General features: G+C 45.1%; 1 protein-coding gene across 2 annotated transcripts in view; it reads left to right on the forward strand.

Annotated features, from left to right (window-relative positions):
• The first annotated feature begins 10,984 nt into the window (after positions 1-10,984).
• ARID4A (AT-rich interaction domain 4A) overlaps positions 10,985-23,949 on the forward strand; it is a 44,426-nt gene continuing 31,461 nt past the window's right edge. For both annotated transcript variants that reach the window (XM_050336234.1, XM_050336235.1), the window contains exons 1-5: positions 10,985-11,058; positions 11,709-11,772; positions 12,976-13,086; positions 15,411-15,476; positions 16,256-16,346. In XM_050336234.1, coding sequence (XP_050192191.1) covers positions 11,767-11,772; positions 12,976-13,086; positions 15,411-15,476; positions 16,256-16,346 — 274 coding nt within the window. In that variant the 5' untranslated portion in view covers positions 10,985-11,058; positions 11,709-11,766. The remainder of the gene's footprint in view (positions 11,059-11,708; positions 11,773-12,975; positions 13,087-15,410; positions 15,477-16,255; positions 16,347-23,949) is intronic.

A 23,949-nucleotide genomic window follows, 5' to 3' on the forward strand; every position in this document is an offset into this window, starting at 1 on the left:
AGGATCTGTAAGGTCCCTTCCAACCCCAACCATTCTGTGATTCTACAAGGTTAACAAACTGTTCTGTTCACCACCTTAAAACTCAGTTAAAATTAAAGTGTTGTTTGTACATGCACTTACAATGTGCATGTTTGTGTGATGAATCAAACTGCTCAGCTTTAGTACCACACACTCACCATCAGCAGGCCATAAAACCAAAGCTTTCCCTTACAGGTTTATTTTCATACAGGTAGTTAGAAAAATACCTGGCCTTGGCCTTGTCCTGGGATTGGCAGGTACAGGTTCTGCTTCCTTTCTGGGCCATGGGAAGGTCACTGCAGAGGGATGGCTCTGTCTCAGTCCACCTGAGCTCCTGCCTCTGCAGCTGGGTGGAGCTTTCAGAGCCTGCCACACCAGGGTTAGTCACGGCCAGGCCACTCCTTCAGTGCCTCCTCCTGAGGCACCAGCCCAGCTGCTCCTGAGTCAGCCCCACAGTTCCGTGTTCCACTGCTCCCAACTCAATTTACTCCTGCACTTTGCTGCTGACTCAGCCCTTTGAGTCACTGGTGAGCAGCAGGCAGGGAACTGCTCAGCAGGGACCTGCCTGCTCCTCCTCACTTTGTCTGGCTTCTGTAGCCAAAATGTTGGTGACAAACTGCTAAAGGGAAAATGAGAACCATCCACACATCCCTCCCTCCCTCCCTTTCAGTGACAGCCATTCAGAATTAGGGACTCTTTGCACAAGTCGGGTTGCAGGGGACAGTGAGAAAGGCAAAGTATCACCTGTGCATATTTACAAGAGAAAACAGAAGGGAGATGTTCCACAGTATGTGAAGAGGTAAGAGGCACGAACAGAGCTGCCTACTTGCTTATCCCAAATTTCCAACAGCCATCTAAAAGCTCCTTTGAGGAACTACAATTACTGTCTTGCTTGTTGTGACCACTTACAAAGTCTGATGAGAAGCAACTCAAGAGGCTGTGAGTTGCAGGACATGCCAAGTGCTGCACAGCAGCTTTGCCTCTCATGGCAAAATTTAGTTAAACAAGATGATCATTACCAGCAGGTTTTTTTACAAATTAAATCACTGATTTCTCAGAGTATAGGCTCAGCCTGTTTATGAGAATGGATCTTTATCCATGTTGAGGAAAAAAACTACCATTTCCATTGACTGCAGATGAGAAGGATAAAAAGTGACCATTAGCAGGTGGATTAAAAATTGCTGTGTTTTTCAGAAGGAGGTCAAGCAGAAAAAAACTAAACAAGTTATTTTCATATTGAAATGCCCCTTAACTTTAAAAACAGAAAGCTGCCAGGCTTCTATTTACGTGAAGTTCAGCATTGCTACCTCTTACCAACAAGACCCAGGGAACATTAGAACAGATTTCTAGCCCAGGAGGACTCAGTGCAGCAAAACCAAACCTACTCCAAACCCATCCCAGCTACTTCTGTAGCCTTGCAGTTCCAACGGGGACAAGCAATGAGACAACCACGCTGCATTTAAGGAGGAACTTGCTAATTGGAGGCAAGTTACTTAAGAATGCTTAATTACACAGTCACGTGTTAGCCATGCTCATGTTCCACCAATTTACTCCACACCTGATGGGCTGAGGAGAAGCTTCAGTGAGTTTTGCTGATCAGAAGTAGCACTGAGTTGTTGCAGTGTCAAACAGTGAAACTGAGCAGGGGAAGAATTTCAAAAAGGAGGAATTGAGTACTCAGGGCAACACTGACCAAATAAAGAATTCAAGTTGCAGTAGGACAGCACAGCATCATTAAACTGCTGTTAAATGTTGAAGACCATGCTGTTTTTTTTTTCCTAAATATATACAGACTCTGTGAGGCAAATCCCTTGGTGAACACTGAGCTCTAGAAAGGCTCAAGCTGGATCTGAGATTATTATTTAAGTGATGACTAGATCTGTTCCAGAACCAGAGGAAGTAATATTAAATCACAGAACCCCAAAAGGTTACTTTTAGCAGCTCTGGTTTAAATAAAGGACAAGGAGGGGGGAAAAATGTCTGGCTGCATTGTACACATAATCCCTTTACCCTCCAGGCTTAAACAATATCCAAGGACAAGAGTTTGGTTTAAACCCAGAGAACAACTTACCAGGCAGCCAAAGGCTTGAAAGGCAGCAATGCTTTCTACAGGAGTAGGGCTTGGATCCCCTTCCCTAAAATTAAAGTTAGCTTTTATAAGTGGCTTGAAAATGGGTCAATTAGAACTTCAGTGTAGAAGTGAAATGTGGAAATGCCTTGCAAGGCAAAAAAATGGGCAGGGTAAAAACTTCTGAATTGGAGATCTGAGTAAGAGGTGATTTAAGAATCACCTTTGGGTGATTTCTGCCCAAAGCACTGGGAAGTTGCAGTTCTAAAGACAGCAGGAAAGCTTCAGGCTCCACAGCTAAGCTGCTCTGTCCAGACTCTGGCCATTTACAGGAACACATCACACAGCAGACAGTTAAATGCCCACATGGAAAGCAGAACTGCAGTTCCTGCCATGCTGAAACGCTTTAAGCTCAGAGTTTTAGTGACATATTCTGTTGCTTCAGACCCAAAACACCAGGAAGTGGGAGTGCCCAGACCAACTCAGCTCTTGGCTTGAAGTCATCCCTCCACCACGGAGCGATTTAGAACAGTCCAACGTGACACAAGTGTGGGCTGTACAGAGAGATGCTTCCTCCTTGAGTCTCCTCCATCCACTGGCTGTTACTCAGCACTGGCATGAGTCACTACTCTGATATTTATTGAGACTGGATACGTCACATTCCCTGCTACAATTATTTAGTCAGCAAGTCGACGCACTGGAGCTTTGTTAGGGAAATTAAGAAGGGGACTGGGTGAACTGCAGGTGACAAACTGAAAAACAACAGGCTCCAGTACCCAGTTCACTTACACCCATCTCCATGACTGCACCAGGCAGGTTTCAGAACAAAGTGCACTGCAGTTTAAAATCAATTTTAGGCTCTTACGTCAAGACTGTTAATTTTATGCTCCCTTAATATGGTCATAAAAGTTACTGGTTTGGATAATATCCTCTGTACAACCCCTAATACAGGCTTGTTAGAAGTAACCCATGTGAAATTCCCTGTGTGGCAGATATCCATGATTGTATCTCCAGATGAAATACTGCTCATCTGGAGCTGGTGCTGCCTCTCAGAGGGGAAACATTCCAAGCAGAACGTGTCTCATGCAGATCTGAACTATGCCAAGCATTGGGTCATCTGCAACTTCCTTCTCATCACCAAAAATAGCTCCATGGCCTGAGGCTGAAAGCCCCACATGCTGGAAGTGTGACTGGCCATGTGGATACAGCAGAGCCTCTGCCTGGGCAGTCCCAGTCACCCTCAAGGAAGGAGATCAGGAATAACTCCATGTGCTGCTTTGCAAGTCTCTTCCTGAAGATGAACCCACGGCCATAGAAGGGAACACAAAACACTGAACTCAACTCCACGTCTGAAGGATTTCTCAGCTGGAAGAAAATCGTGACCTTAAAATGAAGTAAAGCTTCATGATTATGGAGAGAAAAATAGTGTGAGTTGTCATGACAATTCTGACTCCGTAATGGCACCAAAAATACAGCAGAGACTGTTCTCTCCCCCTCCTTTTCTCCTTTCACTTGCCTGTAAGACAAGACCCAGCCTTTCCCCCACCCACCAGTTTTTCAAGTTATGTGCAGCAAGGAAGTTACTTTTCCTTAAGAACTGAGAGCTATTTTGAGACCCCAAGTGCCTGTAACTTTCCATTCTAGAAATTCTCGCTGCCTATTATGTCCAATTACACAGAGCTGCAGCAAACAAGTGGTAGATGAGGTAAAAGCCTCACAGCAAACACCTTCTAGTATTTGAGAACACAGGAGCTACAACCAGGCTCAAAGCAAGTCTCCTGTTTGCAGATGGACTGAGCCACCCCCATGCAGAGCTTTTTCATCTTCAGGACGTTGCTATTCAAGGACTCCCAAAGAGTTGTTTAAAAATGGTTCTTATACAAGTTGCTGTGCCAACCAGAATAAAACAGGCAGCAGCATCACATAGTTATAGTCCCAACACTGGGTATCATCAGATACAGGAAAAACTGAAATCCCCTGAAGTCTCCCCTAAAACCAGTAAGAACTGTCCACTGAAAATACCATTTTAGGCAATGTGATAAAACGAGCCAAGCAAGGGTTTAGGAAGAACATGGGGTGCTTTATTGCTGCATAAAATTAGATATAGTTTGGTAAACATACTGTCTGCACATCCAAAATGCATTCCTTAGGGTTCCAATTTTGGCAGGTTCTGTTGTAGTAAATTCACCCAAAAGCTGATGCATTCCAAACCCACCCACTCCTCCAAACCCCACCCAAACAATGCCAAGTTAAATTTATTTTGTTTATTGGGCTTTTAGAAAGCAGGAAATGTGCTGATTACTGATTACTTCAGAAAGGACAAGGGACCTGTTACATCAGACTGCAGTAACAGGTGGCAACGGCAGCACAGGAAGCACCAGCTACTTCAGCAGAGATGATGCTTAAAGTTCAACTTCAGCCCTAATTCTGGGGGTTTCCAGTCTACAGAGGGTTCTTTGAGAGCCAAACACATCAGGAATAGAAAAATCAGAACTACTGTTTGAGGCAGAATCAAAATGCAGCTTCATGTGCTCCCTGTCACTTTAACAAGCAGTGCCTCCTCGTACCAGTTTGTCCCCTGTTGTGCTGCCTGCAAGGAGCACACAGATCCCTCCCACAGTAATGAAAGACCTCTCACTGATCCAGAATAATCAACCTCTCCAAAACAGACCTGTATTTTGCTGTGTCAGAGTTCTGGATGTCACACAACACGGCTCCTTCCAGGGGTTCTGTTTAGAGCTGTAACTGATGAGGTGACAGAGCACAGGGAGCACTGCAGGGGAAAGCACATCCCTGAAGGAACAAACCTCCTGCAAACAGGACAGGCTGGCAATTAATCCCCAGGTTAAGTGGTGACTGGTTAGTTAAGTCTTTGGCAATTAGCTACCTGTAATAATATCCCCCAAACAACACACACAGATGAAAAGTAGCTTTGGCAACTGGATAAGTAGGAAAAAAAAAAATCAGAATTTAATCACTGGCTGTGCTGTAGATTCTCACCAAGAGCAGGTATTTATAGCTAAAAACATTTAATTCAAAAGACTGAGGGCATTAATACCTTCAAATAAGAATCGATACTGACCAACTGCAGTCTTGCTGGCTGAAGCTGCAAAGTAAATTAACCCCAAGTGATGGAAGTAATTTGGACAAGCAAAAGCCCTGGAGCCACATAAGCACTGCCCTCACAAGCTCCCCTTTTGCTGGGCAGCCACGCTCTGCAGCAGTGCTGCTTCCCTCCCTGTGCCAGGCCCACACAAAGGACTCTGCATCCCTGCTCCTGATTCTGTTGGGTCATGTTGCTCTGCAATCTGCATCTGGAACAACAGATTGTTTTAATCAGCAGTTGATCGGTGTTGACGAGCTCGAGACACTCCTGTTCTGGCAGGTGGGTCATGTCCAAGGACTCACCATCAGTGTTAGAATCCTATTCTTTATCTCCACAAGATACAAAGTAGCAACAGGTTGCATAAACAAGGGAGATTCTTCAGATTGACCACGACAGATCACTTGAGCTACTGAAAAACAAGAACATCCCCAATTTGCTGATGCAGGTAGAGAAATTAATCCAACCACAGTTGGTTTTCTTCACCAAAGGGAAACAACAAACCATTTCAGCTCTCCAAAGTGAGCAGCAAGTGACACCTGAGGTATGGACAGCATTAGACACCTCTTCAGTAAACATTTCCTCCCAGTCTGAGATCACAAGAGGCTAAAGAACTGACCACACTGTTGCTACAAGGTAGGTCTAAGAAGTGACATTTTTAAGGAGGACTCTCTTCTGTTGCAGAATCTGAACTTACTCAAAACACTGCAGGAAGATTCTAAAACTCTGAAGACTTTCTCCTGCTGGTTTTAACAGCAACAAAATAAGTAATTGCCACTCCACAAACCACAAGGGTTTTGCACTGTGTGTTTGATTTAGATGGGAGTTTACTAAAGCAGCAGTAATTATAAACTGGAGGTTTTACTTTGTTAGGAAGAATATTTAGACACTGAAGTGAAAGTTTAAGTGTTTTGCATTTAAGTTTATTTCTTGATCTGAACACTGGTGAGTGACTGTATTTACCCACAAAACCACTCCCATCTCTCCTCACCTTCAAAGATCACAACTACCACAGATAAACTACTGATGTAACATCAGTAATCAGGCCTACACCTCAGAATCCAGGAAAAAAGGCTGCATGCAGAGATAATCTGGAAGCCAGTTAAGAAGCATAAAGAGTTTAAAAACTGTCAGTTTACAAGGCTGGGATGGCTGATGCACTGACAGCCTGCACGTGCACAGGACACATTTCTGGTACCAACCACTGTCTTGTGCCTGCCACAGAAAAGAACTCACTCCTAAATTCTCACTGGAATTCAAGCACCTACTTCAAGTTTTGAAAGACAGACTGAGGGCTTGATTGCAGGTGATGACAATCAGAGTCCTTTGCCACATCTAAAGTGAAGCTGCTGCCCAAATCTTCTTCCACACCACTGCCCGAGTCCCCCAGTGCAGCTGTGACAGCCTCACTGCGGTCATCAGTGGGAACCTGCAGTCCTGAGAAACAACACAAGAAATTCAGTGTATTTGTAATCAAATTCTGGACCTTGCATCCCTCTGCTAGGCCACAAGAGACATTAGACATCCATAATCAGATAATTTAACAGCACGTGACAAAACATGCAAAAACTGGTTTTAAAAGCCAATCCTAAGAAAACGCTGGCAATGGGCATGGAGTTCCTAAACTGGCCAATGTTAACATTTGATACAAATATGTCAGCTATCAGAAAATTCCAAAGCAGGAAGAATAAAAATAGCCTCTTACACCACAGCTCTTGCTCTGTCCAAACACAGGATCACCAAATCAGTCTTAAAACAAGGCCCATTTTAAGCCTGGAATTAAAGGATTGTGTGACTGATGCCAAAGCCACCCCCGGCTCACGGGCCAGGGGGAGCAGCAGCTCCAGCAGCTGGGAAAGAAAACTCTCCTTGTGCTGCTGGGCTGCCAATAACACAGCTAATTAATCAGTTAATGCATCACTGCTTCCTGCACACATCTGATAGCACGTGGGAGTGCAGCTGAGAGCTGCAGCCACAAAGCACAACAAAGTCTGCACAGAGTTTATTCAGGAAAAACGGGAATGCTCCTCCCTGCAGATCCCCAAGAGCTGCTCCGGCCAGCTGATGGTTTTACTGGTGTTACTGGGAAAAGAAACTGCAGAGTGAGTGTTGGTTGTTTTGCAGATTTGATAGGAAACCAAATTCTGAGATTTTTCTCACCCAAATATTCCTGACAGAGTTCTCTACAGCGTAAATATTTCCATGGTTATTCATATCCAGAAGATCCTGCACTGCTGCAGAACATCACCCAGCCCAGATCCCAGAAATCCCCACTAAACTCCAGTGGATTAGTGCACTAATTCAGGCTTCCCAAGGGCTGCTGAACTTCTCCAGTGGGAACCCTCACAAGGAAATGATTAAAATCAGCATGAAGTTATGTCTGAATAATTACATCTCCATTTTCTGAACAGGAGGACAGGAAGGTGCCAGAGCTGGGAAAACTATAAATTTAGGGTAAGAATTTAGCATTAACAGGTGCTTTTGTTTAGTTTTTTTCTTTGTTTTCTGACACACTACAATAAATATGAAGGAACTTGCACATGACCTTCATTTGTGTGGAAATGCTGCAGTTCCACACTGAGAAGCTGAACCACCACTGGAAAAACGTTGCCTAATGAATTACAAAATAGATACACCAAGATGAAAGGCATTATAATAAATAAAAAAAAAGGAATTAAACACTTGAGAGAAAGAAACCTGCAACATAAAGACATTCCTATCTTTGCCTTTTCCTACTGAGTGCCAAACGTATGGAAGACTTTGGGCAAAATTCCTGTATATTCTGCAACTGATGCATCAAAGGTATTTTAAAACACATTTTTTTTTAAATCTACTTACAGCCATCACCTTATCTCTAGGATTACATATGACCAGTGCCATGCTTCATCCTTAGAGGGCCTTAATGCTTTTGTTTGAATTGTTTTGAAATTAAGATAGCCTTTAATTTACTCAAATGCATATCCCCAAGCAACTCTCCCGTGCTGCACCTACAGGAGCAGCTGCAGGACCTTTGCTGTTAACACAGCACAGATAACACAAACACTGCAGCTTTCAACCTAAAATCCATGACACTTCACCTCACAGAAAGATTAAATATTAAAATCACCACGACTTTATGAAGGGTTAACTCTGTGCAGTTGGCAGAGCAGCCCATGGTAAAGTGGCTCACCCACTGCTCATTTCTGCCACTCATTTCCACAGCTTCCCTATAAGGGATTGCAGAGCTCCAGGGATCCAGCACAGCCAAGCTGGCCTGAAGTCTCAGGGCTGGTTAGCACTGACATTTAGGAGGAAATATTTCAGTATCATGGCATAACTCTGATTCCTGAAGTTCATACTCCAATGAAATGATATTAAAACCAAAAATCAGACCCTTTTTCTGGCTGGCCAAAAGCACAGAGTTTTCATTCCATCATCTCTGAGCAGTGTGAGAACATTTACACTGGGCTGAGCTGCCCACTGGGCATTCTTGGGTGCTTAAAATACCATAAAAGAACAACCCTCCTGCTCACTGGCTACAGAGAAGTAAAGTCCTTTTGCTCCCAACAGCTCCATGGGGAACCTCCTAAAGGTGCCAGCTGTCATGGATACATCCAAGTGGGCAGCGTTTTTTTCTGCTGGAAATCAGAAACAAGACTGATTAGTTTTGTTACAAACTGGTATTTATTGAATGGCACCGGACTCAGTACAAAGATGGAAACCCTGCCTCAGAAAAGCTCACAGTCTAAGGCAGGGTTTGGCAAACACATTGCCAAACGTGAATGCTCACATTCAAAGTGAATTCTGCAAGTTTTGTTAAATATTTGGGTTAGATTTAACAGCTTCTAAATCACAGTATCAATCGCAGGATCACAGAATGGTTTGGGTTGGAAAGGACCTCCAAAATCATCTGGCCCAACCCCCCTGCCATGGGCAGGGACACCTTCCACTATCCCAGCTGGCTCCAAGCCCTGTCCAACCTGGCCTGGAACACTTCCAGGGATGGAACAGTCACAGCTCCTCTGTGCCAGGGCCTCCCCACCATCACAGCCAAGAATTCCTTCCCCTTACCCCACCTAGCCCTGCCCTCTGTCACTCTGAATCCACTCCCTGTTCCCTGTCCTGTCACCCCAGGCCCTTGAGAAGAGTCAAGAACTCCTCATTTTCCCCTCTGCAGGAAGCAGAACTGCAGCAAAAAGTTCTGTCAGCACCAAATACCTCCAACCTTTATACATTTTGTACAGCTCCTCAAGCACCTTTATAATTAAAACCCAAATCCCAACACCAGAACTTTCCCCTCCAGTCAACTCCAAACAAGCCTCCTGTGCTTTAAAGCCTTTTTAAACCTTCCGAGCCTCACCTGTACCACCCACCACAGCTCCCCGCCCTCCCTGCAGAGCTCACCCTGTGCCTGCCGCTTTCCAAAGCATCGGATTGCGTTAAAAATGATAAAAAGCAGAAAAGCCACCTCCAAAGCAGAACTTACAGGGACAGCACACCAGAACAAACTACTTCTGTCAAATGAGCACAAAAATAAATTCCTTCCACTGTTGGTTCGGGTAACCCTAAAGGACATTTTGTACTTCAGAGTAAGAGCTGTCAAACAGGTGCTCAAGGCTCTGGAATAAAAATTATCGATCCGTTACTTTGAAATAAAAATTAAGGATTTATTAATTTGGGAAAAAAAATTATTGATCTGCATTACCAAAAACCACAGAGCAATTTCTACATAATGAGATAAAATGAGAAACTAACGTTAAAAATATCATTTTATTACAGGCTTCAGTCAGTAATTCCAATTTATTCGGGTCAAAGCTGGTCACTTAGAACCAAACTCTCTCAGCGGACCCTGCGCGGTGCAAGGATCTGCCCTGTCAGGCTGCACTTCCAGAGCCTAGCCCGGGCCAGACAAGCCCCCAGTCCCCACAGACACCGCGCAGAGAACGCTCAGCCCGCTCCACCCTGCTCAGCCCCGTCCTCGCCGCATCTTCCTGCGGCGGCAAAGGAGGAAACCCCCCGATCCCCTCCCCACCCGCGTCACGGAAGGGTGTGAGCGGCGGCGGAGCTGCGCCCTCCCCCGCGGGCCGACAGCCCCTACCTGCACGGCGGGCGTGTCCCCGCCGGGCGCCCGAGCGGCCCCGGCGGCTCCGCGCCCTCACGGCGGGCGGTCCCGGCGCCTCCATGGCGGCCGCTCCACTTCCGCCTCCGGCCGAGCCCGCGCTGCGCCATCGCCGCCGCCGCCAACACCCAGCGGCCGGGAAGAGAAGCGCGACACCGCCTCCGTGAAGCTCGGGATGGGCGTCCCGGCAGACCCGAGCGCTCCCGGGGGCGCTCCCGGCACGCCGCGTCCGCTCCTCCCTCCCTCTCCCGCGGCCTAAAATGGGAAAGAGCCGCGCACAAAATGGCGCCGGCGCCGCCGCCGCGCGTGCGCGCCGCGCGCGGCGGCCCCGCCCCCTTTCCCCCTCGCGCTCCCCTTCCTCCTTGTGTCTCCCCCCCCTTCCACCCCCGCCCTCCCGCTCGTCCCGCCCCCAGCCAATCGCGCCGCGCCGTTGCTCTTCCGGTCCCCGCCGCCGGCCAATCGGAAGCGCGGGGGGCCGGCGGTGCTGCCCAATGGGGGCGCTGTCCGCGGCCGCCCAATGGCGCGCGCCGTCGGGCGGAGGGAGGGGGGCGGCGGCCAATGGGAGCGGCCGCGCGCCCGCCGCTTGTTTATTGGGGCTCGCGCTGCGGCGCGGGCGTGGCCGCGTGCGCGGGGCTCTGCGCAGGGCGGGGGGCCGGCGGTGGGAGGGGGCCGTGAGGGGCGGGAGGCGGAGCGGAGCGGGGGCCGCGCTCAGCCGGGGCCGCCGCCGACTGCGGAGGGGCCCGGGCGGCGCGGGGGCTGCCGAGTCCACAGGTAGGAAGAGGACGGGCGAGCAGCAGGAGGAGGGCAGGGAGGAGGAGGAGGAGGCGGCGGCGGTGTTGGTGTTGGCGGAGGCGGCGGCGGAGTTGCGGCTGCCGCCGTCCCGAGGAGGGGACGCGGAGCGGCTCCGGGAGCTGCGCTTTAAACCCCTCCCCCGCCCGCCGCCCTCGGGGAGCGCGCGGGCGCGCGCGCCGCCCCCCTCAGGCACCGGGACCCCCCTCCCCTCGGGACCGGGACCCCCCAACTCTGTCCCGATATCCCCGCGATCCCCCCGCGCGGTGCTCCCCGGGCCGGAGGCTGCGGCGGGAGGCTGAAGTCCGGGAGGAGGAGGAAGAAGAGGAGGAGGAGGGGGCCCGGCGGGGCCGCGGAAAGTTGCGAGGGGCCGGAGCCGGGAGCGGGAGCGGCGGCGGCCCCGGCGGCCCCCGAGCCCCGCGGAGCAAATGGCGCCGTGACACACGCTCGGGGCGCGGGGCCGCCCGGCGGGAAGCGGCGGCCGCGCTCCCTCGGCGCGGCCGGGACGGGCGGCGGCTCCTTCCCCCCGGCCCTCCCTCCGCCTCCCTCCCTCCGCCTCCCCCGGGCTCCCCCCGCCGCCCCTCACGGGCAGCTCAGCCCTCAGACCTCCCCCGCTCGTGTTTTTTTTGCAGTGTTTGTGCCGTGCGAGGAGAAGTCCCGGAGCTGGAATCCCTCGCATAACCCTCGAAGATGAAGGTAGGCGGCTCCGGCGGGAGCGGGGATCGCCGCCCTGTTCGCCCGCCGCGCTGGAGGTTTCATTTTTAATCGCTTCTCAGTCACCTCACGCTGGGATAACGCGGCTTTCGGTGGATGCCGTGAGCGCTGTTCCTGCTCCCCGGCGAGGGGCAGGTGGTTCGGAGCTCTGGCGGCCGTGCAGGAGCGCTCGGAACATCCCCGTCGCCTCGGAGTTGTTGTTGTTGTCCTTTGGGCTCCCGTCTTTAAACGCTTCCTGTATCAGCAGCTGCTATGGCAAGTTTGCAAAACCACAGCTTTTGTCCCGCCTTTGCTGCTGCCGGTTTGCTCACTACAAAGGCTCAACAATTGCAGTGTGATTTACTAAAGAGAGAGAAACTTTTGCCTTTGCCTTCGGAGCTGGAGAAATAATATCGAGTTGAAAAAAAAAACCCTGCACGTAAAGCCAGCTTGTTTTAGGTGCTGTGCTGATTTCCTGTCATGTTCAGCGTGGTAATTTTGTCCTTGTTTATCAGCTGCAACGAGCAGTGAAGTGAAATGTATTAAGGTATTGAAGTCCAGATAAAGGAAAACGTGATGACAAATAATTTTCTTTAAAAACTCATAAGCAATTAAGGTTTGATAAAGGCATTCCAGGAAAGAAAAATATTGGTTTAATAGCTGTTTGAAAGACTGCAACAGATTTCTCTAGAGGTCTCCTTTTAGTCACCAGGAAAGAAATCCTATATATAGAATGTTATAGACTTAATTGGAAGTATTGGGATGACACCAATCTCAAACGTTTTAAATAATCTGTGTCACTGGATTGCTTATAGCTGGAAAAAGTACAACTGTCTGTTATGCTGCTTTCTTTTGCAGTGGAAATATTTTTGATTTGTATAGAAATTACTTGAATTAGTAGTCTTTTATTAGCTTTTTTACAAGGAGATCTTCCAAATATCAATTCACTACCTTCAAGGATATTTCTGTGAGAGGCTGACAATGAAAATAAAGGGGGGTTGTATGATAAAACTTCCTGTAACTTGTTTGTTGGGTTTTGATTTTCCTTTTTGAAGAACTCCGTCGGGCAGTTCCCAGCCCAAACAGCATTTGTCAACTAAAAACCAACAGGTCTGAAAGTTTAGATGCAGGATGAAATATATAAATGATGTGGATAAAAACATAAATGGGGGCTAACCTGTGTTGTTACGTTGTGTGTGCCTGCAGGCAGCAGATGAACCTGCCTACCTGACAGTGGGGACCGATGTCAGTGCCAAGTACCGCGGTGCCTTCTGCGAGGCCAAGATTAAGACGGTGAAGAGGCTCGTGAAAGTCAAGGTAGTTCTCTGGGCTTGCTGCTGGTTTGGTTAAAGCCTCGTGCTGGAAGGGCTGTCAGAGGAGATCCCAGTCCTGAAGATCAGGAGACCTTCCATCACCTCGCTGTGGGAATTTTAAGCAACACTTGCACGAGATTTTTCATGTTTTCTGTTTGGTTTGGGACGGTATTTGTTTGTTCTTTTTTTGCTTTATTTTGGGGGGGATCTGGTTGTTTTCTTATTAGTAGATGCTGGTACAAAACCAAACTTTCTTGCTGCTTCTTTCCTGACTGCATTTGTCTTGGTTTTGAATGCATCAGTTTCCCAGCAGTAAGTTTTGATGTCACAAATAGGGGATTATGGCTTTACATGACTAATAAGGAATCAGAGCAACCTCTTCTGAAGCAAAAGTTCCATTTCATTCCAACTGACACTTTCAGTTTTAGAGCTTGGAACTTGAGAGGCAATGCCAAAATAAATCAACAGCACAAGAGATGACTAACTAGTGTCTTAGCCCAGGTTTTAGCGATGTCAGGGGTAATATTTTTTAAGTTTTGAGCCTCTTGCTGCTGCTTCTAAAGCAGCTTGTCCTGGCTGGAGCTGAGTTCCTGTGCATGGACATTACTGGCATGTAATAATCTATTCATACATTTGGGTTTTGCCAAAAAAAGAATCGAATCGAAAAAGAAAGTTGTCATTTTGCTGGTGCAGTGCTGTTGTAAATGCCACTGTGGGGAAACGAGGAAAATGTAGTTAAAATGCAAGTGAAGAATTCAAAGTAAATATAGAAATTGTTCTTCTGCTTTGTTTTGTCAAAGTCTTCCCACTTCCTACTTTAGTGTCTACTGTCCAAGATATGTAAATAGGGCATTAGTGACCCAAACCCCCCTAACAAATCGAGATGAAAGCTGCTTTTTATAGCTACACTTCGAAGTTTTCCTGTGCTTTAATGCTTAAATCGAGTAGAACAAACCATCAGCCTCTTCAGTTACAAATATAGATCATATCACTTTATCAGAGTGCTTTTCATCAATAGAAAAAAACCCCCTAATTCAGATATTGGAGTCTTTTCCCTGTTCTTAATGAGTACTTGGAGAAACTTGTGTTCTTTGAAATCTGTGTTAATGAGCAGCTCTGTAGGAAGCACCGTGCTGGTCTGACAACCTTGATTTTGTGTCTGCATCTTCGGTCTGGTGGAGTAGTTAGACTGTTAATAGGTAGGAGTTTCTTCTTGTCATTAGAATCAGATGCTTTATTACTCCATGATAAGATTTGGAAGTGTCTGAGGCTGCTGGGACTCGGTGGAAATTCCTGTCGCTGGATCTCAGTTACAACAATAGAAGTTTTAACAAGCTAAGCCTGATACTGTAATTAAGAGTGTATAGGCACACCCTGCACGCCTGCCAAGAGTGCAGAGAGGCCAAATAGTCCTGTAGCCTTTTCCTGAGTAGCAGGACAACCTGTATTCCTCTTTATGCCATTTTTATTTAAAACTGGATATCGGCATAAAGGGCATTATTGTCCTGGACGTGTGTTAATAGTGATCCTGTTCTGGTGTGGCACTGCTGGGGTGTCTGTAAACACAACTCCAGTGGAGTCTGGTCTTGAGGGAATGCTGGGGGAGACAAAAACTGGACATCTTTATGGGTGAAAAGGAAGCTCATGGAACTTTTGGTCCTTGAAAAAATAGGAATTGTGGATTTTTTCTTTAGTTGAATTGCATAGGCTTAAGTTGACTCTGTCTCACTGCTGGTACCTTCTGGAACACAGGGAGAATTGTTTACTTACACTCTAACTGATCCTTATTTTCACTCACATTTTTGCCATCAAAACTTCCTCTGGTTCAAGGCAGCAGGAATGCTGGTATTGCAGTCAGTTTGGTGATTTGTTGATGAATATTTAATAAAGAGAGGTTTTGGTTTGGTTGTAGTTTGGCACTCAGTGTGTTGTCAATAAAGTTCTACAGCTGACGTAGAGAGAGGGGAAAAAAACACCTGCTTAATTTTCTCATCTGGAAGCCAAATTCCAGGTATACCCTGGATTATGTCCATATCTAAAGTTGTATCTAAAAACGTATTTCCTTTGCTTTGGAATGACTGATGTTTGATTTGCTCTGTTCTTTTAATTGTGATTTTTCAGAATAAATATTAAGTGTGATACTCGGGATTTCCCATCAGTAAAATGGTCCAGGCCAAGTGTTTCCTGTTCAATAACGTTTGGGTACAGTTGATTGATAATCATAATTTGGAAAATTAGATCTTTATTATTACAAATAAATTTTCAAATGCTTTTTTGTATGTTATTAAAAAATCAGCTGCATCTTAAAAGTCCATTAATATCTTTCAGGTGGTCTTGAAGGGGGACAACTCAACTCAATTAGTGCAAGATGACCAAGTGAAAGGACCTCTAAGAGTATGTATAATAATTGCATGGCTTCTTTTGGTAATCACATCATTGATTTGTAATTTTGGATACCTGTTCTCTAGGGCTGAAATCAAAGAAGGAGCCCCATCCCTTTAGATCAGATGGATTCTGAGGAATTTACTCTTAATTGTTGTGGCTTTATGGGCTGTTTATACTTGTCTGTGTCGTGCACTTGATAAACAGTTTTGCCTGCGTTGATTTGTCTTATACAAAGCTTTTTATAAATAATGAAACTTTGAAACTTTGAAACTTATTAGAAGTAATTGAGAACTTGAATGCAAAGCCAAGTATTTTTATATTTGTATTTTTATGCTGTGTAGCAGTTGTGTAGTTAAAATACAGGGCTGTGTTATAAACACCAAATGCAAACTGATCTTTTCAAAGATGATCATCTTTCTTATATTTGTCTTTTCTCTGTAGCTCCTGCAGGAACCACCAGTGTGTTCTGATCTAGCCCACAGCGTAACAGTGCCTTTAAAGTATAAGAAACAGTAGTAATGGCATGCTTATCAGTAATAAAATTAATTACTTTCAGTGTTTGTTTTCAATTAGCCCTCTGTGACTTCTTGTGATGATCTAAGTCACGGGGACATGAGATGGTCCGAGTTCCTGCTTTAGTGTCTGCTTGCAGTACTTTTGCTCTCCCCTTCTAAGCGACCAAACTTTGCACGTGGCATTTACCAAAAATGAGCGTTTAAAAAAGTAACTCTTTCCTGCACGGCGATTTTGGGCTCCCAGGCTGACCTTGAGCTGCTCCTTTTTTGCAGGTTGGTGCAATGGTTGAAACCAAAATGCCCGACGGATCCTTGCAGGAAGCCGTGATCAGCAAGCTGACGGACGCGAGCTGGTACACTGTGGGTGAGTAGCCACACGTCTCATCTGTCGTGTGTAACCCTTGAGCAGTACATGCCTAATTACAGGTGACAATGGAAATAATTACATCCTGTAGTGTGAGAGCTCAGATAGTTTTTGGAGGGGTCTTTTTAAAGCCATCCGGTGATTTTCTTTGCCATGTACATTAGGGTAATAATTGTTCGATGTTCAGGGAGTCGGTTGCACAGGTAATTGTAGGGCTGAATAATCAAGTTTTATTTGACACAATGTTCTTACTCTGGTAGCAGTTGCACTCACTGAAATTGAGAATAATTTTTGCAGATTTGAAGGCATAAACCTTGTAATTCTTCTTCTAGTTGAAAACCCGTGGCATGTAATGAGTGACTGAAACAGAACCTTCTTTCCCTGTGTGCCATCTTGTACACGGGAAAACAGGGGTAGTACCAAGAGAAGACAATCTGTTGGGTTTTTTTTTTAAGAAAAGAATCAACATATCACACTTTAAAAAGAAAAGAGGAGACATTCATTTGTATAAATATTTGCTTTAATGTAATTTTCCAATAATAGTTATCTTTAAATTGAAATGGAAAAGTACTTTGCTTCTCATGTTGGAGACTCAGTTACTGGAACAAAAAGCTCAGAATGCAGGGTCAGCCACATGTCAGTGTTGAACAAGAATTCATTGCAAGATAAATCTCCTTACTTTGAATAATTCTGATCTCCGGGTTTTTCTGAAACATCTTTAATAGCAGAATGACAAAATCCAACAACAATCAAATAATAGTATATAAATAAAAAAGGTCAGTCTTTGAATTAGATAGATTTGCAGGCACCCATCCCTTTTTTGCACAGCTTTCTTAGGAGTGGAACCCTCTATTCACTAATAGCATAGAAGGAACATGCCCCTGTAAATTGTCCTGCAAGTGCTGCTCTTGGGCATTGCTTTTGAGATGAGCACTTGCAAATTTAAACTGGGTGTTTCTCACTGGCTACCTTGTGTACCAAATGTATTCAGCTTTACCTCATACCCTTCCCTCCTCTCCTGAGGAGTCTTCTGTCCCATGAACTTTTTAATTACTTTGGGTCATTAACCCCTTGTTTAAGAAGAAAAGAAGCTGTTCTCAGTGTTTCCACTGCAGCAGGTGAGGTTATGCCATCTTTGGTGGGATCAGAAGGCTCTGCAGATGGTTTGGAATTTATCAGCCTAGGATGATTATTGTTAGTGTGTGCTGTGACTCTGAGCTGGGTGACAGAGCTCTCTGCTCTTTGCCTTTTCCTTCAGGATTATAACGTTGCTGTAAAACTGGGGTGTCTGTCAGGTCAGGGAGGGGAGGCAGGATTATTTTGCAGTGCAGAAGATTTCAAATCTGCTTAGTTTAGTTCTGGGATGTGCCACACTCGAGGAACAACACCTGACCCTTAGCTTTGCTTTGTGTATTTTTTGAGGTTCACTATTCTGTTACAGAAGCAACAAGAGCCAGAGGCTTGCACTAATAGATTAATGGTTTATGAATTAGCATTTTCCTTTTAAAACTCCTCATTTCAGTTTTAAAAGCAGCATTTTTAGCTAATTCTGTTTGAATTTGGACCAGAGGACATATTTGTCTTATTACATTTGACATGTGTGAACTTTAAATCCCCTGTTCAGGGGATGAGTTTTGTCTGGTTTTCCTTGTTTATTTCTTTTATATTTCCTTTTTTTTTTCCCTTTTCTTTTGAGCAGTGCACTTCTGCCAAAAATCTTTACTTGATGAGCAGGAAATTTGAACAGTGAATTAAGTGTTCTGTCCTGTATTAGTAGATTGTTGTTTAGATTTAACAAGTTGTTGAACTGTCCCCAGTAATTTGAGATAAATCATGCATGCCATGATTTTTACTTCATACATTTTTTTAAAGTCCAGCGTCTCAGAAACTTGAACCAAAGGATTAATTAATTATTGTCATTTTCTTTCCCTCAAAATTATATTTTGACAGGCAGAATGGGAGTGTAAAATGTTTTCCTTAAACAAATGTATTAAGACCGGTAGGATTCTGTAAAAATCTGGAGCTCAGGGGAGGGATTAAATAATTTCATGGTAAGTGAACATACAGTGCTGGACTGTGGCACTGTGACTGTGAAAATAGAACTGTAACACGCTGGATTTACATCTCAGGAACATTTCTGTGACTTGTTTGGGGGCAGTTGCTGATTGGTGTTGAAAGCACAGGTGACAATGGCCAGAGTAAGCAGATCATCGAGTTTGTGTCGTGGTTATTTTGGAGGTAAAATTGGGGGAGTGTTTTAGGTCGAGGTGTGAAAAACAAGGCTTATCTTTTGCCTGCTGCCTCCACTGTGTGTTTGTAGGAAGTTTTGGGTGGATATGAGGTGGATCTTTATGCTGCTGTGAAGCAACCAGTTGAGTTGGTTCCTTTTTAATAGGTGGTGGGTGCTCTGCTTCAGTCTCACAGCTGGAGAGTTGAGAGGGAAGTGGGTTGGGCAGATTGCAGGTTTATAGAATATCTTCCTGACTGTTTTGAGATGGAAATCTTGTATCTCACTGGTTTGTGCTTTCCCTGTGGTATTTATTTTCTGTGATACCTCCCATCTCTTTCTGAGTGATCCAAAAGTAGACTGATAGAGTGAAACCAGTAATATACACAGCCATTTTCAAAGTATTAAGTACAGATACCTAAAAAGATGCACCAAAACCAAGGGCCTGCACGTCTAATGCGAGGTGATGATGTTCACTTTTGCAAATCAGGTTCTCTGTTTCATGTAGGGGTCTAAAGAAGAACAAAAGTCACCTGAAACACTTTCTCTTTGGTCAATAAGTTGAGCCAGTAGAAATGCTGAGTAAAAGGCTGCTTTGCCCCCACCATAATGCAAGACCCACAGAGAGCTTAACAGTATCTCCTGCCTATCAGTGGTGTTCATGTACCCAGAATAAATAAGGATTTATTTTTATTGGAACTCCCCCAGATTCACTTTTTCACTTTTTATATAATAACCATGTTACTGCAGTCTGAATTTCTCAGCTGTGGTTTGGATACACTTTGGAAATCACCTGGGAAATTCAGCTTTTCAGTAGGAGCAGGTAAAGAATCAAAAGCTTTCTGGAGTGGCAGTTTGAAATGCCAGTGCACAAGGCAGGCCTCTCAAATCTGGAGTGACAGTAACAGGAGTTTATATTCTTTGGTTAACAAATGGCTCAGTTGGACTTGCTGATCTTAGAGTTCTGTTCCAACCTCAGTGCTTCTATGATGTTTTAATCTTTAAAATGCAGTTACTTAAACTGAACTTCCTTAATTTACGAATTTTAAAGGGCTACATGGATGCTTTTGAAGTGCTGAATGCATTGTTGGGTGATAATTGCACAGAATTAAAATGGTCTATCAGATCTGCTTAGCAAGGCTTGAATTGTGGCTCTCTGAGTGCACCATCCCCCTGATTCTCTGTTAACTTGTCAAATGCTTCAGGTAGATGCTGAAATAATGTCTGAAATGACTGGAAAGCAAAGAAACCACAACCCAGACCACACCTCACAAAGTGCACAGTTTTGTCTTCCTTCCCTCATTGCCAGAATTTCAGAAAACAGAAAATCCTACGTAGATGTTCTTTAAGGAAACACTTTTGTATCACTTCTGCCCAGAACTAGAAGTGATGTGATGCCTTTATAAGAGTGAGAAGAAGTGTTTGAACAAGGGTCTGAGAGTTGCTGTTGCAGTGGCCTGGTTTTTATTGCCCTCCTTAAAATCAAAGTGTTATCTCTTTTTGGACAAGACTCATGTCAATAATCTGGATGTGCTTAGGTCTCCTTTACCAGATCTCCAGCTTTAAACAAAAGAAAAAAGCTGATTAAATACACTGAGTCTTCTATTTTGCTAGTTAAATAATGGAAAGGTTTTTCTAAAGAGGGAAAGAGAGAAAATGTTAACTTTCAGTTGTTTTCCTCTGAGTTTTAGAGTAAGAAATAGGGGAAAAAAACCCAAAACAGCGAGAGGCATTTAGAGTTTCTGGCAGACCTTGCTGTCAATATTAGGGTTTTATGTACAGTTTGGAGTGAAAGGAGATGTGAGTCATTATTTTTTTAGACTTAAGACTTCCAGACACATTTTTGGGGCTCCTCTGTGAGCCCAGTACCTGTGCTGGGAACTTCGTCCTCTGATGTGGGAGTTTCCAGGGACTGCTGAGTGACTGTGTGCTGAGAGAAGTTGAATTAACCCAGTGCTTGTTCTTGTGGAAGTGAAGTTTTGGGAATTCTTCTTGAGTTGTTCAGGGGATGAAGCAAAGTCTCAGCTGCATCACTTTGTGTCGCTGTGTTAGGAGGGCAGGTGACAGAAACTAAAGGTGCTGAGTGTTTGGTTCTGCTCTTCACGTTGTGTGGATTCTGATATTCCAGTTCTTAATTCTGAGAATATTCATCAACAAATGAACCAACGCTGATACCCTGGGACTTCAGGAGCAGGGTTGCTAACAGGAGCTATTTATAGCCACATTTTCCTGTTCTGAAAAGAAGTTTTCCTCTTCTGATACTTCGTGGAGATGCTGAAAAATTGAGCTCTGCCACGAAGGGCACTAAAACCCCTCAGTGCCCCCTCAGCCCCCCGAGTTCACCCCCACCAGAGGGCTGTGGGTTTGCTGTTGCTGATCTGTGGGGTGTCTGTGGGTCTGGTCTGACCAGTTCCCGACACCCTGCTGAGCTCCACGTCACCGCAGCGTCACTGCCCGTGCGAGGTGTGTGTGTCACCTGCCAGATGCCACACTGGTTTGGAGGAAACCCTGTATTTACCTGGAGTGCAATACTGCAGGGAAAGCAAGGAGGCAGGTTTTTTTCTCTCTAATCTCTTTGTATGTAACAATAGTAAGAGTGATGTAACACTTCAGAAAAAGCAGTTTCAGAGGCACAGTTGTGTCTGGAAGGTGATCGTTTTCTGTGTGTAGACTCAGACCACACTTCTGTATTTTCGGGCGTAGTTGGGATGTGTTTGTGTAAGAGGCACTGGAGCTCACTTACAGTTATTTACCAAACAATAAATCTGAGTGCTGTGGTCTGTCAGTAGCACAATCCACTGCAGTGTGTTGCTCCTGCAGGATGAATCAGTCCCACAGCCCTTGGCTGCAGGGTCACGCAACAAGTGCTGCACGACTCTTGGGACTTGCCCTGCTTTGTCCACTGCTGAAACCCAAATGTTTGCTCAACGTGCACACATTTATTGAGACATTCACAGACTGCCTCTCTGGTAGTTCACAAATCACTGCTTTGTCAGGCAGCAGTGAAAATAATTCAGTGTACACAGTGACGCTGGAGCTGCTTTTATTCATGGGACCGACTTTTGTTGTCTTGGTGGGTTTAAAAGTTTCAGAATGAGGATGGGGAAGGAGAAGAAAATGTTTCCTTTTTGTGCAGTCCAGAACCTGTGCTGGTTTGGGCAGCACTAGGAACATAACCTGTTGGATTTTGAAGTTAGCAAGATGCAGCCTTGAGGGTTGTTTTCCCTACTCACTTGTCTGTCCCAGAACTGCCTTGTTCTGCTAACACTGGTTGCTCTAAGTCATACCAGAACTGCTATGAGGATGTTTCTGCTCTGTTCTCCTTTTTCTTTTTTTTTCCTCTTCTTCTCAGTCTTGGGGATATTTATAAACAAGTTGCAGTTCAACTGATCTGCAGTATTTCATGTCAAGTTTCTTCGCAGTTCCTAAAAATGACTTGGATTAGTCCACTTGTTAATATTTATATAAATATTTAATGTTGTTAATACCAAATAATGTTAATGTTTAATATGAGTGAGAGCTGATGTTGAGACTGGTTTTGTGAGGACAGGGTTAGTGTTGATTTTGTTAATGGCATACATGGGTCTGCAGCAGTCAGGGAATGGAAGGTACCTGCTCATCAACAGTGAGTTTAAAGTTGCACCTTTTAGTGCATTTTTGAGCCACTCCAATTTTTAACCAAGAGAGTTTTTTTCCTAATTCTTGGGAATTCCTGCATTGATTACCACTGGGAAGTTTGTTTGTATTTTTCTGTCACAGATGGGGATTGTGGAGATTTCCACAAACAAATCAATTCTTCTTCTTTCCTGTCATTATTGACAGGGTTGGGATGCAGCAAAATTCAGACCATTTCTCTTGTATTGTCACTGTTTGAAAATGCTCTGGATGGAGCAGATTGACCTCTGTTCCTGGGACTAGAACAAGCTTTAGAAGAGAGCTGCTCCTCCAGGTTGTGCTGCTTAATCATCTCCTTCCCCTTGTGCTCTTCATTAGGGAGCACACCCAGCAGAAATGAGGCTTTCCTTTCATTGTCCCTACCTTGACTGCTAAATGATGTGTGGAGTTCCCTGGCTGCTTTGGATCCTGGATTCCCAGAAATCAGCACTCACCTCCTGCCCCCTGTTGCCCCAAAAAGTCCCTGCCCGCTACGAGATGAGGAAACAGAAGAACTTCAAAGGCTTCTGCTTTTCCCCACTCGTTCCTTTGCAAGGCCAGGGCTGTCATTTCCCCCAAGAGGAGCATCATGGCACTGTAAACACATCTCTTGGGGACTTCATGTGTGTGGGAGAGATCCCCCTGCCTTCCATTCTGGTTTCCTGCCCTCTTTAGCATGACAGAATTCCTTGAATTTTATCATTCCCATGGAATACAACCTCTGCAGTTTGTGCCATGGGAGAATTTGGAGTGGTAGCAATACCCTATTGAAGGAATGAAATAATTAATACAATTATTCAGCTGGCATTAAAGAGTCATGCCCAGGGCACACTGACACGAACAGTTCTTGGGGGAAGCAGATTTCTCTTAAAAGTGAGATGGAAACCACAAAGCCTCCTCAGTTTGTATTTGTGAAGCTGCTGAGTTTATCAGTGAGGTTTCTGATTACCCTTTCAGTGAGGCACAATCAAGTATTTTCCCTAGAGGAGAAGCAAGTTCAAAGTAGCTACAATTACCAACTACTCAAGGCACTGTGATTTATTGGAGAGATTTCTTACTTGGCCTCAGCTTAGTAATTCAAATAATTGAGTATTTGGGTATGAAAAACGGTGCTGTCCTTTCTCAATTGAGAATTTATCGAGTGGTCACTAATTTAACTAAGGAAATATTTTGAATTATGCTGTTCTCTTACACTGTGTTGTTCTGCAGAGATGTTTTGCTCCGAGTTGTGCAGCTACACCGTGAGTTGCAGGTGCTTTGCACGTTTCCACAACACAAATTGGTACAGTGTTACAATACCCAAAAACTCCTGCCTGCTCAGAGAAAGTTCTGGCTCATCCTTGAAGCAGTGAAATGCCTTTCAAATACCAAAAATAGCAGTGCCTTCTGTTTGCAGCCCCTCGTGGTCCTTTCACCTCTGCCCCTGCTTGTTCCCAGCGAGACAGAAAATTAAAATTTAACTGTCTCTTTTCTATTAATCATTTAAAAAAGGCAAAGGATGTGAAAATAATGATACAGAGCAGCACTGATAGATATTTACACCAGACTCTGGTGGGGTTGGATACTTGGACTCTGTTCATTCTTTTAACCTGAAGAGAGTTGGGGCAGAGAGAAACTTTTTAGTCCTGCAAGAAAAATTCCAAGGTGAAATGGAACATGCTGGACTTGATTAGAAGGAATCCCATCCTCTTCCACTCTGCTGGGCATTCCCTTTTCCCTGGG

The sequence above is a fragment of the Myiozetetes cayanensis genome, unplaced genomic scaffold (genome assembly GCF_022539395.1).
Source record: "Myiozetetes cayanensis isolate MyiCay16 unplaced genomic scaffold, myiCay2020 scf6-25, whole genome shotgun sequence".
Lineage (NCBI taxonomy): Eukaryota > Metazoa > Chordata > Aves > Passeriformes > Tyrannidae > Myiozetetes > Myiozetetes cayanensis.